This window comes from Cnephaeus nilssonii (genome assembly GCF_951640355.1).
Source record: "Cnephaeus nilssonii genome assembly, chromosome: 10".
In the NCBI taxonomy this organism is placed as follows: domain Eukaryota; kingdom Metazoa; phylum Chordata; class Mammalia; order Chiroptera; family Vespertilionidae; genus Cnephaeus; species Cnephaeus nilssonii.
In genome coordinates, this window is record NC_137081.1 from 71,795,333 (window position 1) to 71,811,888 (window position 16,556).

The window sequence follows — 16,556 nt, forward strand, 5'->3', positions numbered from 1 at the left end:
CTACCCTCCCCTGCAGGCCTTGTCCCCCCCAACTGCCCTCTTCTGCACGCCTGGGTCCCCCCAATGCAGTCCTGATCACCCCTAATTTCCCTCCCCTGCCGGCCTGGTCACCCCCAACTGCCCTCCCCTGCTGGCCCATTCACCCCTAACTGCCCTCCCTTGCCAGCCTGGTTGACCCTAATTGCCCTCCCCTGCAGGCCTAGTCCCCCCCCAACTGCCCTCCCCTGCCAGCCATCTTGTGGTGGCCATCTTGTGTCCACATGGGGTAGGTCATCTTTGACCACCTGGGGGCGGCCATTTGTGTGTTGCAGCGATGGTAAATTTGCATATTACCTCTTTATTATATAGGATAGTAGAAAGTAAAGAACCAAAGGCTAGGCTCCTCATTTAGGAAACAGCCTTGTGAGAAGAGTTTCACAGAATGTCTTACTCCAAATAAACACATAAAATGACTTAGAATTCCAACAACTGGGAAAGATTACTGTTATATTATAATATGTAGATTTTTATGCCTTTTATTTTACTTTGCTGCTGTATTTTTATTGAACAATGGGCTATTTATCTTTTGTCTTTGTTTCAATTTGTTTCTATAATGCCACTTTCTATTCATGACTTCAGAAATAAATTGGGAAGGTCATTATATTATGTACTTCAGATGCTTCATGAAACATTTTTCCTAAACAATTTATTAGTTATAACCACTTTTTTTTATTAATGCTAACCTCATGTTGTATGTTTTGTAAATTTTAAAATGCAGTTGCATATAATAGAATAACCCTATGCTATTGTTTCTGTCCCCAGAGCCACAGACCTGTACGTTGAAAGATTTTCTTTGTGCCAATGGGGACTGCGTTTCCTCAAGGTTTTGGTGTGATGGAGATTTTGACTGTGCAGATGGCTCTGATGAGGTAGGCAACTTTGCAACATCAAACAAAAACCGAAGTGGTGTTTTAGAATCACATGTATAATTATTACTGTTTAATCCAATGAGTGTGACAAGGACAGCTCTGAAATGTACTTTGCTCCTGACACTCTGAGATAATATTATATCTAAGCTCAGAGCTGCACACACCCAGCACAGGGAATAGTGTTTGTGCTGCTATTGACAGTCAATTTTATAGTCTGTTTTACCTCAAGTGGTGAATGGCTCGGTTGGGAAAAGGATGTTTGGAAACCTTATTCCCTCTAGCTGCTGCCCTTGCCGTTAGTGGATGTGTTCATAAATTTGCTACAGTATCCATAGGCAGGACTAATATTTTATGCATTTAAAACAATTTCTTCTCCCCAGTCTCTTTCTCCATAGATATAGTCTCAAAGACGTCGATGTGGGTCATCAATTTTCATGAAACTACAGGTTCAGTTTTGCTTAGATGATGAATCACAATCCATTTATGATAAGGCCTGTGTACACACAGCTTAAGTGAAAAAGTTTAGAATTTCTCTGGATAATTATGTAAACTTAGGTTGTGCTAATATTTATGCTACTTCACACAATTAATTATTTATGTTTCTATGTATTTCACCTATTAATTACTCCATCCATGATGCTTTAAAAATAATACATGATGTGTGGTTATATTTTTTCTTAATCAAATCTAAAATGACCCGATAACCTCAGTTTTTAATACCAGGGAGCAAATCAGCAACAGTCATTTCTCATGATTTTCTCTGTTAATGACTGTGCATGTTAATATCAGGAACACAGTCAGAGATGAAGGACAAACGTGGTCCCCGGCCCTCAGTGGCCACTGGGGCTCCCTCTGGGGAACCTGACTCCCTGGGGCTCCGCTGCTTTGGTTGACATGCATATGTAGTTACCCCTCCTGACCGACCCCCTGCTGGCTGTGGGCGGGGCAGAGACAGTCTCTCAGGGGGCTCCAGAGGTTTCTGTATTTCAGGTCCAACTCCCTGAAGTGTCCACTAAGCTCCTGCCTCTTTGGGAGAAACCAAAGCTCTTTATTATTTATAGAACCAACATGAACTGTTTTCTCCCAGTCTTCAGGCGTTCTTATCAAGATTATACAATTCTGCATTACATCTCACTATCTTGAAAAATCCCTCTAATCCCATTCAGGTGCCTGGATTTTAGAAACCAATAGCTGTAACTTCTCACCTGGAGGCCAGAAAACCTAAACCTCCAGGTTGTAAAAGTTTCTCAGAAGTTGAAAAATACTATTTCTATTCATGGGAGTTAAATTCTTACATTGCTCAGCTACATATTTATTTAGCATCTATTTATTCGAGGATTATATTAAACATTCCCCAGTCAGGAAAAACACATTTCACACTAACTTATTCATACCATGAAAATATTTTGTTTTCTTTAAAAAATATTTTCATCAGGCCCTGTTTAATCTATGAAACATCAAGAGGAGGTCATATATTGCTTAAGGCTTATGATTTTACCTTTCATGTTATTCAGGAAATGTCTAAGGTACATGTACAAAATCAAACATTTATTTTTCAAAAGTCTTATTCATGATAAAGTAGACATCTAATTCCAGGTCCTAGAAAGGAAATTGACAAAATGAGCAGCTAACATCGTGTCAAACCGGACAAGACTATTATGATGGTGTCCAGAGTACTTAGGAGCAAACTTGAAGAGATTTCCAGTGATGAAAAGGAAATTTTGAGCATCATAACTAATAAAATTGTTGCAATGGATTGAAATACAATAAATGTATACAATAATAATTTTTAGAAAAATAAAAGGTTTATTTTTCACTTTGGAGGTTGTTAAGGTTTCAGCATTCTTAATATTCAATCAGACAAATGTAGAATGTGGGAAATTTTGCAGAACAAATGATCTTTAAGTAGTAAATTTCATTTAAGAAACTTGGAAAATGGGAAATAGTCCCACATTAAAAAAAAATTCAAACCAAATTCAATGTTCAGACCTCTTTTTGATCCTTATTGTACCAAGTGATAATTTATATAGTTAATAAAACAAGGAGATTTGGGGTAAGGATTTAGAATAACTTTATATTATGGAATTTTCGTTAATTTCATGATGTTAATTTTCTGATATTGTTGTTTTTACTTTAAAATAGTTCAGAATGTAAATAAGTGGGAAGAGGATGTATGACACATGAAATATTGTTAATGGTTGAACATGCATGGTGGGCACATGGGGCTCATTAGTCTCTCGATTTTCTGTGTATGTTAATTAAATACTCGACAAGTAAAAACACACACACACACACACACACGCACACACACGCACACACACGCACACAACTATACTTTATTGTAGATCAAAATCTTCTGATGATACAGAAAGTGCCTAAAATTGCCACTGTTTTGTGCTGTCAATAAAGATACACCAGTGCCATTGGTTAATGAATTATTTCACTGAAATTTGTCTTAATGCTGAGATAACCCTTCACTAATTCTACAAATATATACTGAACAGTTATTATAATCATGGTCTGGTAATAGATACTTGATACTTAGACAAACATGATTCCTATCCCAGTGGAGCTTAATTACATGAGAATGCTTTAATTTTTTTAAATATTATTACTGTTGAGAGTACTACAGTATCCTCCTTTTTTTCCTCCTCATTGCCCACCCCCCCAACCTGGTTTCCATCCTGCTCCAGGCATTCACCACCCTATTGCCTCTTATTTTCTGCATTTGCTACTTCATTCAATCATTCATTTATTTATTCATCAGTTTTTATTGAATGCTTATTATGTCCCAGGAACAACACTGAGCATGAGGAATACAGCAGTGAATAAAACACATTAAATGCCTTTCACATGACTATTTCTCCAACAGTTTTGATGCCATTCACTGTTACATAGCTTACTCCTCAGATATGGCACATTTCAAATTATCTTTACACATTAAAAGTCTTTTCTTAGGTAGTTCCATTTCTGTTTAAGCTTTCACTGTGAAGCTTAAATACCTTAAGAATATGTATATTTGAAACCATTGACAATGTATTTTGTTGCAATTGTTGGTTTAGGTGCTGGTCTTTCTAACACTCAATGAGTTTATCAAGTACAGGGAGAAAATCTTATTTTGATTCGTATTCTTACTTAAGAAACACTCTGGCAAAGAGTAAACTCTTAATATTTGGGAAAAGAAGGGAAGTAGAAAGGAAGGCAGAAAACAAATTATATAGCAGGCAGTCTGTTAAACTACTATCAGCAAAGAGAAAATTATAGAAATGTAGAAAGTAAACTCTTCATCCCTCCATGAGGGTAAAACTAAGAAGAAGCAGAGAGTAATAGATCAAGATGATTCATTTCACAAGCTGTGATAAAGTTGCACTGGTTGTGGAAGGAACAGACAAATACATTTTGGCAAGACTATAAATTCCTTAACGATAAAAAATCATAATCCCAGCAAGACATTTCATTGTCCCATTCCATTTCAATCAGGATGGCAGCCCCGAAGGAAGGTAAATTTCTAGTGGATCCCTTTCATTGATCACATATAAAGAATTGAAATATCCCCAAAGGTATATCTACTATTTGACTTCCAAATAAAATCTATATGTGAGCTAGCAGAAATGACAATTGTGACAGTTCATTTCGCAGTTAACTTTACGAACAATTGTTGGGAGAGAGGATTATGAACAGTAAGCCAAATAGTAAAGGACAGGTACAGGGGAAAAGATGGGAAGAAGGCTAAAGAAAGAACACTAGGAAAGATTTGCCAATGCCAAACAGATTTGCTTTAAGTTTCTTTTTTGTTTCACATGCCATCTGCCCACCCCATTCCCAACGAACTGGATGTAATCCTTAGAAATAATTCTTTAACCTTTTGCCCCCTCACAATCTTCATTCTCTCTTACAGTTATTAAAATTGCATCAGCCCCGAACAATCCACTCAGAACAATTTAATTCGCAGGATGAAGTCAAAGCATTTATGTTTTTATTTTCATTTTTCTGTTTTATTATCACTCACAAAGAAAAGTGGAAAATGGTTATAATTATGTTATGTAGCACGAGGTTACACATGACCATCTGAGCTTTTTATACAGGGTGGGGCAAAAGGAGGTTTACACTTGTGAATGTGCAAAACACAGTTTATTCTTGTATTATTATTTATTACTAATTGTATTATTGTTTTTCATATGGACAACTGTAAATCTACTTTGCCCCCACCCTGCATGTGGCAAACTTGGTTTCTATACTTCTAGGTTTCCATTCATAAGGGTTTAGTTGTCTTTGGGTTACATTTGTCTAATAATTAGGTTTTAATTACATCTGTGTTGTTTTCACAGAGAAATTGTGAAACTAGTTGTTCCAGAGATCAGTTCCGATGTTCCAATGGTCAGTGCATATCAACAAAATGGACGTGCGATGGCCATGAAGACTGTAAATATGGAGAGGATGAGAAGAACTGCGATCCAGGTAGGACGATGCAGGTGACATTAATTTAACTGATCTTTCAACCTGATAGAATTTAAATTTGAACAACGCTATTCAGAAAACAGTGGAAAATTCATGCACAGATTTCTGTATTTTAGACATAATCTGAAATATCTGTATATAGATTTACTGGTGTGCCCTTCATATGTATTGAAAGTGTTTCAACAGGTAAAATTATTACTATGTTTGAGATCCAAGCATTACTCCCCAAAATTTGACTTTTTAGTTTCTGTACCTTTCCACGTCATTTGGTTGTTGTTTTTTTTTCATGACAACAAAATGAAATATGTTGAAACTGTAAGTATGACAAAAGTTAAGTTTTCTATTATGGAAATTAAGATTATGCAATAGGATATAGTAATTTCAACATGATACCAACTGAGAAAAAGCATAAGTGTGTTATTTCTGTTTACATCTTGGTCTAAAATCAAAACAAAATTGGGAAGCAAAACCAGCATATAGGAAAAACACACCCAATTTATATATTTCTATTTCTTAAATATGGCTCTATAAATATGCTTATTAAAAACTTAATTTTTATAGTTAACTATTTTAAAAACATATTATAGAAATCACTAGGGAAAGTATACTATAATCTGTGTATAACCGTGAAAGCATTACTTTGAGAGATTAGGTAAGAGTAGCAGATACAATGCACACACGTTACCATGTTTAGTACCACGCCCATGATCCATAGCTCTAATTGGTCACATCATTTTTCTTACTGAATCCAGACATGTTCTCAGACTCATTAATAATACAAATCCTAGACAACCATTATCAATTAAAATAAATTAAAACATAAAGAAAAAGCTTTTGAGCATTCCTGGAATATGCAATTCAGACCACAAAGTAAGTATATTTGTCAACCTAGTGTCTAAAATAAGGCTAAGAACCCTGAAGTTTGAATGCAAGCAAATTCAAAGCCACAGCAAAAGCAGCTATAATAATTCTGATGTCAATTAATTAGATTGAGTTCTGGTAATAACTTATAGTATATCTACTTGTTATTTTTATTTTTTGTGTCATAAAGGAATACTTCAAATTCTATAGACTCTGTTAGGTATACATGTACTTGTGTTCAAAACCCCAAAACAAAAATAAGTCTTATAAGTTATGCAATATGACATTTATGTCAACATAATCAAATACATATTACAGTGTCTGTGAGACCATGCCACAATTTCCACTTTTAGCTTTATACAATGTATATATGAATTAACATTCCCAAGGATCACTAAATCCTATTTACAGTTTTGAAAATAGTGTAAGGCTTTTATCTTATAAACCAGAGGCTTGGTGCATGGATTCGTGCATGGGGGAGGGGTCCCTCAGCCTCGGGGGATGTAGCAGTGCGCTAAGTGACAGGCAGCCAGGGAGGAGCCTGAACTGGGGCTGGGCACCATGTCGCTCGTGCTCATCCTGGCCTGCTGCACCTACCACCACTGCTCTGTAGCACTGCCGAGGAGTCAGGAGAAGCTCCCGCTGCCACAGCTGCACTTGCCAGTTGTGAGCCTGGCTTCTGGCTGAGTGGCACTACCCCTGTGGGAGCGCACAGACCACCAGGGGGCAGCTCCTGTGCTGAGCGTCTGCCCCCTGGTGGTCAGTGCATGTCATAGTGACTGGTCAACCGGTCGTTTTGGTCGTAAGGGTTGCTTAGGTTATATATATATATATATATATATATATATATATATATATATATATATATATATATATATATATATATAATTTAATTTAAAACATTTTTCTTTATTGATTAAAGTATTACATATTTCTTCTTTTTCCCCCATTGACCTCCCCAAGCCATTCCCACCCTCTAGCATATGTCCTCACCCCCCTAGTATCTGCATCCATTTGTTATGCTTATATGTATGTGTATAAGTCCTTTGGTTGATTTCTTACCCCCCTCCCATCCTCCCCTGCCTTCTCTCTGAGGTTTAACTGTCTGTTCAGTGATTCTCTGTCTCTGGATCTAGTTTTATTCATCAGTTTATTTAAAGTTATAAAAAAAATAGCTCTTCAAAATCAAAAGGATGAGCAATATAGTGGCTTTTTTTCCTATCTTTAGTTTAGTGAGTTGAATACTTACTGAACAGAATATTATATTATTGAGGCATATTGGATACAATCCTGTAATATTGTAAAACACATTTAAATGAATATTTAATATCAAGTGTTGAATATAGTTTACATAATATGAACTATTTTCATTACTATGAATTTTTATATGCTTCTGTATGTTTTTTTTCTATGAAGCCAGTCATTCTTTTTACTGAATCTAAATTTCAACTTTATAATTATATTCAGCTTCTCCTACTTGCTCATCAAGTGAATATATATGTGCCAGCGGAGGATGTATTTCAGCATCTTTGAAATGTAATGGAGAATATGATTGTGCTGATGGTTCAGATGAGGTAAAATCTATCATTTGATTAAAATCTCTGAATTACATGAATTAGGTTTAGGAAAGCAAACGTAATAAAAATAGAGGAAAGTGACAGAATCTTGATTCTTATCTGTCTAAAATGCTAGGACAAGTATATTAACTGCAGTGATTTCAACAAATACCTGAATTTTAATGTTGTTTATATACTAAACCCCATTGTCATTTGTAGAGGTTGCATTCCTTCAATCAAAATGAAAAAGCCCACTGTGTAGTAAATCTCCAGTAGTGTCAGCTGCATGCTTCTTTTGCTTGTGACTGCATGTTATCATTAATAAAATCTACAGTGCCTATTTGTATTGGAACAGATGGACTGTGTGACTGAATGTAAGGAAGATCAGTTTCGATGCAGAAATAAAGCCCACTGTGTTCCAATTAGATGGCTGTGCGATGGAGTTCATGACTGTGTGGATGGCAGTGATGAAGAGAACTGTGACAGAGGTAAGGTATCTGTGTGTGTGTGTGTGTGTGTGTGTGTGTGTGTGTGTGTGTGTGTGCATGTGCATGCCATAAGTAAGAATGACAGTTAAGGCACTGTGCAGAATATATAGTGTGCCAGAGGCTGAAGATAAGATCATTAAATGCTGATTACTCTTTCTAGTTTCATTACATAATAGCCTGTTCTTAATAAGCAAAGTCTGGATCATTTTCAGGCAGAGTATAATGTCATTCTTTGTACAATGATGACAACAAAATTCAAGTCTCTATCAAGCACTTGCCCTGAGCACATCTTTGGACTAGGTGCTGGGTCAGGTAGAAAGATACTAGAAGAACACAGGGAACATAGCAGCTAAAACCATGATTACAAAAGCATTTTCAGAGTACATTTGTCTACCACATTGCTTGCCTTATTCTGAATGAATAAAAATAACATACTACTGCATTACTATATTACACATATTAATATGCTAGATCTATATAGGATATATTAGGTTGTGCCCCAGATTTCCTTCTTGACGTGTGGTTGAGAAAATTGCCTACACTTTTTTGTCAGTCTGGAAGACAACTTTGAATTTTGTACTAAATTATTTTCCAGCTATGTGAAGATATTTCCTGACAGATAACAGCTTTTAGTTGTAAGTCACCACAATAAAATCAGTGATTATTACTACTTTAGAATTAATGAAATGAAAAGAAAAAATTGTGTGGTGAAGCTTATAATGGCCATAAATTACATAAGTCTTCTTATTTTTGTAATGTTAAATATGTTATTAAATGATGTCTTCTTTAACCTGCTCACAGAAGTCTCTCAATGGACTTTATTTTTCAGAATATTTGGAACATCATCAACAGATAATATCAGATATTAATATAGGTTGTAAGGCATTCAAACAGACACTCAGGATTTGTAGAGTATAAATGTACTAAATGATTTACTTCTATAAATATCTATTCATTTGAGAAATAAATTCTTCTGCTTTCTCTAATATTAGTTCAAACCTTTATGATTTGCTCATATCTCCATCCTAGAACCTGATCAAGTATTATATTCAGCAGAAGAAAGCCTAGCTCTCATTGGGAATCTGCAATGCGTTACAGAGAGCCATAAAAGGTTAAACTCCCGTAGCAGCTGTCTCTACTTTAATTTCTCATTCACTTTCTGTAACTGGTCACTGTAGAGCCAGAAAGCTGTGTGGACAGTCTGACACAATCTTATGCAGTCTTTTATGTGAAGACTTTAGAGAAAAAGTTAAGTTATTCATCTTTCTTCCATTTCATAACAGTGTGTTTCTTTCTCCCATTGCTTCTTGCCTGGGCTCATGCAATACTACCTAACTGGTCTCCAATACATCCTACTCAGTGCTACCAGGTTCATGATCTTTACATGTAACTCAGATTATGTCAATCTTGATTCGGTCTTCTTCCTTTCTGGTTCCATACAAATAACTCAACTGGCAGTCAGATTTTCATAAGAAGGATCCCCTTTTATCTCTCCCATCTTATATTCTATTATTTCTTTTTATGTATAATATATCCTAGCCAAACTGGAAATAGTCAATATTTCCAAATGGGAAATATTCTAAACATCCACATACTTTTCAGCATCTTCCCTGATTCTTCTGCTATTTTCACCATCTTAATAACTCTGCCAATAAAAATTATATCTGTCCTTTCCAGTCCATCTCAATTACCACTGTCTTCAACCCAATTACAGTCTTTTTTTGGAGTTTCCCCAGCCACTCTTTGATCACATTCCTATTAATTCATTCTTCCTTCTAATATAATTATTTCTGTATCATTTGAATGCATCCCCTGTTGAAATGTGAGTTTCTTGATGTCAACAATTGCATATGCAAACAGAATGAGGAAATACATTTCAAGTCATGATATTATGTACAAAGTCATAGAGGTGAGGGACAGTTTAGCGGTTTAGGAACCACAAGGAATTGAAGATTTATACTAGAACCTGGTTTTAATATTAAGTTTTCCAATGCTTTTAAGGAATCTTCTTTTTTAAAAATATAAAAAGGAGAGAGTGATAATTTTGTACTGTATAATGTCACAGATAATTTACCAAAATGGGAATCTAGTTTCATTTGTTTTTCTTTTAATTTCTTTATTGATTAAGGTATCACATATTTGTCCTCACCCCCCATTCCCATCCCAAATCCCTCCCCATGCATACCCCCTACCCCCTGTTGTCTGTGACCACTGGTTAGGCTTATATGCATGCATACAATTCCTTTGGTTGATCTCTCCCCCTTCCCCCCACCCTCCCCTACCTTCCCTCTGAGGTTTGACAGTCTTATTGATGCTTCTCCGTCTCTGTCTCTGGATCTGTTTTTGTTCATCATTTTATGTTGTTCATTATTTCACCTAGATGAGTGAGGTCATGTGCTACTAGAAATATACTTATAAGAACCGAAAATGAGAAGCAATAATGGTTATGCTGAGAGGCAAATGAATCAGTCTGTAGTGAGTTTCTTTCTGGGCCAAAAGTTCTTTTGAGTCCCAATTTCAATGTCAATCAGTTCCTTATGTGTACATGTCAGCAATCATATTTCAGTTCTGGATGGTGGACAAATGGTGGTAATGCAGGTCCGACCCTCTAGTTTCATTTCTTATCTCCATGAAACTTTCTGTGCTCATTTTTTTCCCCCCATGATATCAGACCCAACCACAAGGAAATGTCCCTCAGAACTGTAGGATTATCTGGAGAGTGAATGAGGGGGGTACAAGAGTGAAGAGAGCAATCTTATCAGGATTAATCTAATTTTTAAATATTGGATTTCATAAAAACTGTTTGAACAATAGCACTCAGGTTAGAAAGTCAAATGTTACGTAAAAATTTGAACATTATAGCATTTCACATCTGAGGGATCTTTCATATTTAAAACTATTCTACTAAATGTTTAAGCTTATTGAATTAAAGAATTGAGAATCTTTAATTCAATCATTTACAAATGTGTCAAAGCTTCCCTCCCTTCCCTACTCATGCCTTTAACTTTTCTTTGAGGTTTTTTTTTTTTTTTTCTGCTACATAATTAAATTCCAATGAAGTATCTTGGTGGATAAAGCATTTGAACCTGTATGGATGTACTTTAAGGCGTGACTAAGTTCAGATTTCTAGTATTTAATTTATTTCTAGGAAGTGGTTTAGGTTTGGATAAATGTACATGGAGGCATTAAGGAAACAGAATTCCAGAATTCACTCCTCTGCTGCTAAATCCAGCTTTCATTCATCTCAAATCTGGACCTATGAGCTGACAGGGGCTAAGAGTTGGGGGCTGGATAAGCATGGAATAATCTTCTAAGTGAATTAGTTTTACTGGTTTACTTTAGGAAAACTAAAATCCACAATGCTATGGAATTAGAAACAACATTTATATTTTAAAAGGTAAAACATGTTGCCTCAAGGAAACTTGGTATTTGCTTTGCCCTGAGCTCCCAAACTTTATGCCTTATAGCAATTTCAGTGGAAAAGATTGAGAGTTGTTCTCTTTAGTAATCATCACCTTAAAATATGTAAGCTACTAATGTAAATTACAAAATATTATTGTATATTAAAGTTTCTGTCAGCCCAAATTGAGATGAGAATTCTAGATGCTTACTTTCTGTAGTGACACACTTGTCCAAATTTTTATGAACCTGCCAAGGGCTCCCTTATATATATTTAGACATAAGTTGTTAATTAATACATACTTTCTATTTTCTAATAATCTCCTGTTGAGCTGATCAAGAACATGACTAGGAAACTGATATTTTAATTCAGATAATCTCTTTTAAAATATACTTTTTTGTTGTTGTTTCTGTGTGCTTCATGCTAGTTCAAAATAAGCTTTTAAGTTATAGAAGCTTTTAAAATGCCATGGTAGTCACCATGGTGCATCTTTTGAAATGCAAATTCTTTATGGTACAATAGGAAGCCTTTAGTAAGTTATCACAAAACTTTTGCCTTTCTGTTACAATTATGATTTCATTTTTATGTCTCTTCTTTTTAATAAAAGAGTGTCACGTCCAACACTCCCCTTGGGAAAATTATAATGTTATCTAATATTATACTTTAGTGAACTAATTTTTTCCTTTCCACAATACTGATGTGCTACAAATAGACAAATTTCTGAAATAATTAGAGGATATCGAGTTCACAAATTTTTTTTAATTTAATTCATTGTACATTGGAACATGCAATGAGATTTAATCATTAGAATCTTATTATGAAAGAATACAACCCTTTTTTTATATTCTATGAATTTTGGTATTGAATTAAGCCAACAGTCATCTTAAATTTTTTTTAGAACTGAAGACTGTACAATTTACCTTTTTTATTGTTGTCAGACAGAATTGGTAAATGGTAATTTTTTGCCTGGGTTTTAGTAATTTAGATTATTCTTAGAGTTAGGGCATTTTAGAGCTAAAAATTGCAGAGTTTGAAAGAAAGGGGCATCCCAATGCCAGACACTATACTCTCAGAGGTCTCACATGGTAGTATTCACCTTGGTGTTCTCGACCAGGACCTGCCTTTATCTGTATCTTAGAGTTTGTTAGTAGAGTTTGTTAGTCCTTAGAAATGCCAATTTAAGTTCTGTTGAGATTTTTCCCCAGAAAATCTTACAACTGTTCTGATTCATATCACTATACATTCTTGTTCTCAATTTCAACTATCTAAGATTTCTTTAATCATCTCTCTCTACCATTATGCATGTCAGATTTTTAATAAGTTGACTTTATTTCTCACCTTCTACTTCATAGCAATAATAAATTTTGAGCTTCTTTAAACATCTGACCATCAAATTAACAAAGCCACCCATAGCTGTAATCATCCATTCTTCCTTCCTTCTATTAAAATGGAAGACTTGTCTCCCCTCCAGTCTAAGGATATTATTTTTATTTTGCGATAAATATTAAAATTTTCACACTTTCTGGATTCTCAAAGAACTCATAATATCAATTACTCTCTCACATGTAGCTACTCTAAGTCAAGTTACTATCAGTTATTTTCTGGGTTGCTGCAACCCCTCTTCATTTTTCCCCTCCAATCTTGGCTTTATCCCTCCCTATCTTGGTTTCCAAGTTCTCCACTCTGTAGCTAGAATTATCATTCTAAAAATTCAAATCTGATTCTGTAATTTCCTAAATTAAATCTTTGCTACTGGAAGTGAATTATTAGAGATCTGTGTCAAGTCAAAACTCAGAACAAGAGCTATTTGACCTTCACAAGCCTAGGCTCATTATTCACTCCAAAGAGCATCCACAAGTTGAACAATGCTTCATCCTAAGTATTTTGTAGGCTTGCAAGGATGATCACTATTATTCCCCAGCCCCATTTCTAAATGAGTATAACCTTTTAAAAATATGTTAATACCTTCAATCATCAAATTTAGACAGCTTATAGGCTATGTTTCTTATGTATGAGGTTTAATAGGTAAAGTATTTCTCTGAGAAAAAATTGTATTAATCTTAATTCTAAATTCTCAGTATCTTTGTGTTGTTTCCCCATGCATAACTTGCAAATATGAACTTATAAATTACTTTAACCATATCTCTTTTGTAACATATGAGGACATTGAGTCCCAGAGAAATTAATGGACTTGTCCAAAGCAAAACAATGGAAGTTCCTAACTCTCCAACCATTGCGGTTTCTACTAGGTATTACTACATACATAGACATATAACCAAAATTTATTAGTACTTTGGGTCCTTTGCATGTGGCAAATGTACTTAATTTTGAGTCAGAATATCCTTATAGTCTCAATGCTTTCTATTTAATTGCAAAAAAGGAAAATATTTTAAAAATTAAAAATAGAGTACTTTATTGCATAATTATCATAAGTATAACACTAATATTTCAACACATTTCCAATTATTTATTTCTATATAAAACTATTTTTCTATGACAACACAACCTTTTTACTGGTTAATCTGTTTTCAGTGATTCAGTTTGTCAGTTTCTAGATACAGCTAAATTATCTCCTTTTCTGTGTCTTTTCTTTTCAGAACAATAGTTTTTAATAATGAAAGTTAATACCATTTAAAAATCTGTTTTCTTATGCTCAATAACATAAAAATATATAAAAAGGAATATAATTTAGATTTGAGAAGACTTTCTGTGACCAGATATTAGTATTTTTAAAGAAATTATGACATACATAAGGGTAATATCAGATTGTTTTGAAAAGTAAACCATGAACACCTTTTTTCTTTTAATCCTTTTTTACAATGTTTTTTCTTTATTGATTAAGGTATTACATTACACATGGGTCCTTACTGCCCCATTCCCCCTCCACTCCTCCTACTCATGCCCTCACCCCCATGTTGCCTCTGTCCATTGGTTAGGCTTGAATATCTTTTTAAAAAATAGTTTGGACACCTCATATTAGATAGAAAAAAATAAAGAACTGAGAAACTAGAATCTGTGCTAAGAATTAGCAGAATACATGTTATGCTGACTGGCTTTAATTATGTTATATCTTTATATTTGTGTTTGTTTTTTTTTAATAAAGGAGGAAATATATGTAGAGCAGATGAGTTCCTCTGCAATAATTCCCTTTGCAAACTCCATTTCTGGGTGTGCGATGGAGAGGACGACTGTGGAGACAACTCTGACGAAGCCCCAGACTTGTGTGGTGAGGCATTTCGCGGCTCTAGATTGCTCTCTCATCTCCCGATCTAATGCACCGGCATGAATCAGTGAAGTGGTGAAGGGACCCACAAATCCTGCTGCCCTGGGGTTAGGTAGATAAAGTGTAACCACAGATACAGCTTTTGTTCAAGTAACAAGAGATTATCCTGTTCAGAGTTTATGACTTTATGGAGAGCCCTCTTAAATCTGAACTTTCACATGTCAACACTGTTCACAAGATAGATGTGGTCTGTCTGAGAGGATTTAGAGTAGTTGACCTTTGGAATTGAGTACGGTTCATATAAGGACTTTGGCATCATATCAAATTGGTACTTTAGTCTAAAACAATTTTTTTGGGCAGATAAGTACAAGGAAAAAAATGTGAATAATAAAATTATGTAGTTTTGCATGGCCCCCACTACTGAGGCTGAAGTTGTTGAAAGACAGGAGAGCCATATCTAGTATATCTTTATCTATCTATATTTATATCTATCTGGATAAATCTATATAAAGATATCTCTGTTTAGATATACAATACACATGTTACACAGATAAGTGAAACAGGAGCTATTTAATATTTAAATCTAAAAATCTTAAATATCTTTAATGATTCTTCAAATTCAAGTTACTTTTGACTGATATTTGTCAGAAGAGTGCTTATGCAACCTAAAACTACAAATGTACAATTTTAGATCTTTAACATAAAGGTTTTATTATATTTGGTAAACATTTTAGTCCCTCTTCATTCTTTGTATCTAATCTCAGAAAGAAAGGTAATTTCATTTCCAATTTAGAGAAACTACTAATTCAGATATAACTTAATAGCACATTTAGCGAGTTAAAGAATACATAGCACAGATGTATGTGCTTAAATTCTTTGTTCTATTTGGTGTGTCAAGTAAGACCAGTATTTTTTTAAAATAAATAATGACATTAACAACTGTTACAGTTAAATAAAAAAATCCAAAATAAGTAGGCAACATTATTTTTTTAAAGGATTGAAAGCTTGGAGAGTGTTCTTTGTAGCTACAACTGATGAGAGATATAGCTAAAATCTCCATTTCAATATTTTACATAACCTTACAGAGTCAATTCTATAGAATCACTGGGAATTACATTGTTTCTGAGTTATAATGCATAAAGAAATGAGTTTATCTACCAAAACCAAGCCAGAACCTCTTGTGCTTTTTTTTTTTTCCTATTCTCTATTTCACATCAGCACAAAACTAGAGGGTGAAAGGAAATGTTTGGTAACTAATTAACTATGGGGGTGGGAGGGGCAACCACTTCCAGGGCCAGGAAATGGTTCTCAGTGACATGCCACCCAGCTGCTGGAAAACTTGTAAACTCTGGATATTTTTTTAATTCCCTCAGTCATTGGTACCAACATTGAGTCAAACTATTATATGCTGGAGACTGTGCTAAAAAATTGGGATTTAAAAACATGAGCACATGGTCCTTTTTACAAGGAGATACTTTTTGCATAAATAATATTTTCCATACATTATATTTCAGGCAATGGTAGAACTAAGTAAAAGGTACAGACAAGGCAGGGAGAATAGAATGGACTCTGCCTAAAGGAAAATTCTATCTCCAGAAAGAAGGAATGGTTTCTAAAGAGTCAGGGGAAAAGGAGTTGCAGAAAAGGTGAAAAAGATCAGTT

The 16,556-nt window shown here is 34.7% G+C and overlaps 1 protein-coding gene across 1 annotated transcript in view; it reads left to right on the forward strand.

The window, feature by feature from the left end:
- The window catches only part of LRP1B (LDL receptor related protein 1B), a 1,721,287-nt gene that overhangs the window by 1,573,648 nt on the left and 131,083 nt on the right, over positions 1-16,556 (forward strand). Inside the window, exons 68-72 of the mRNA XM_079782447.1 lie at positions 802-908; positions 5,237-5,366; positions 7,695-7,801; positions 8,139-8,271; positions 14,775-14,897. Of these exons, the coding sequence (XP_079638573.1) occupies positions 802-908; positions 5,237-5,366; positions 7,695-7,801; positions 8,139-8,271; positions 14,775-14,897 (600 nt within the window). The remainder of the gene's footprint in view (positions 1-801; positions 909-5,236; positions 5,367-7,694; positions 7,802-8,138; positions 8,272-14,774; positions 14,898-16,556) is intronic.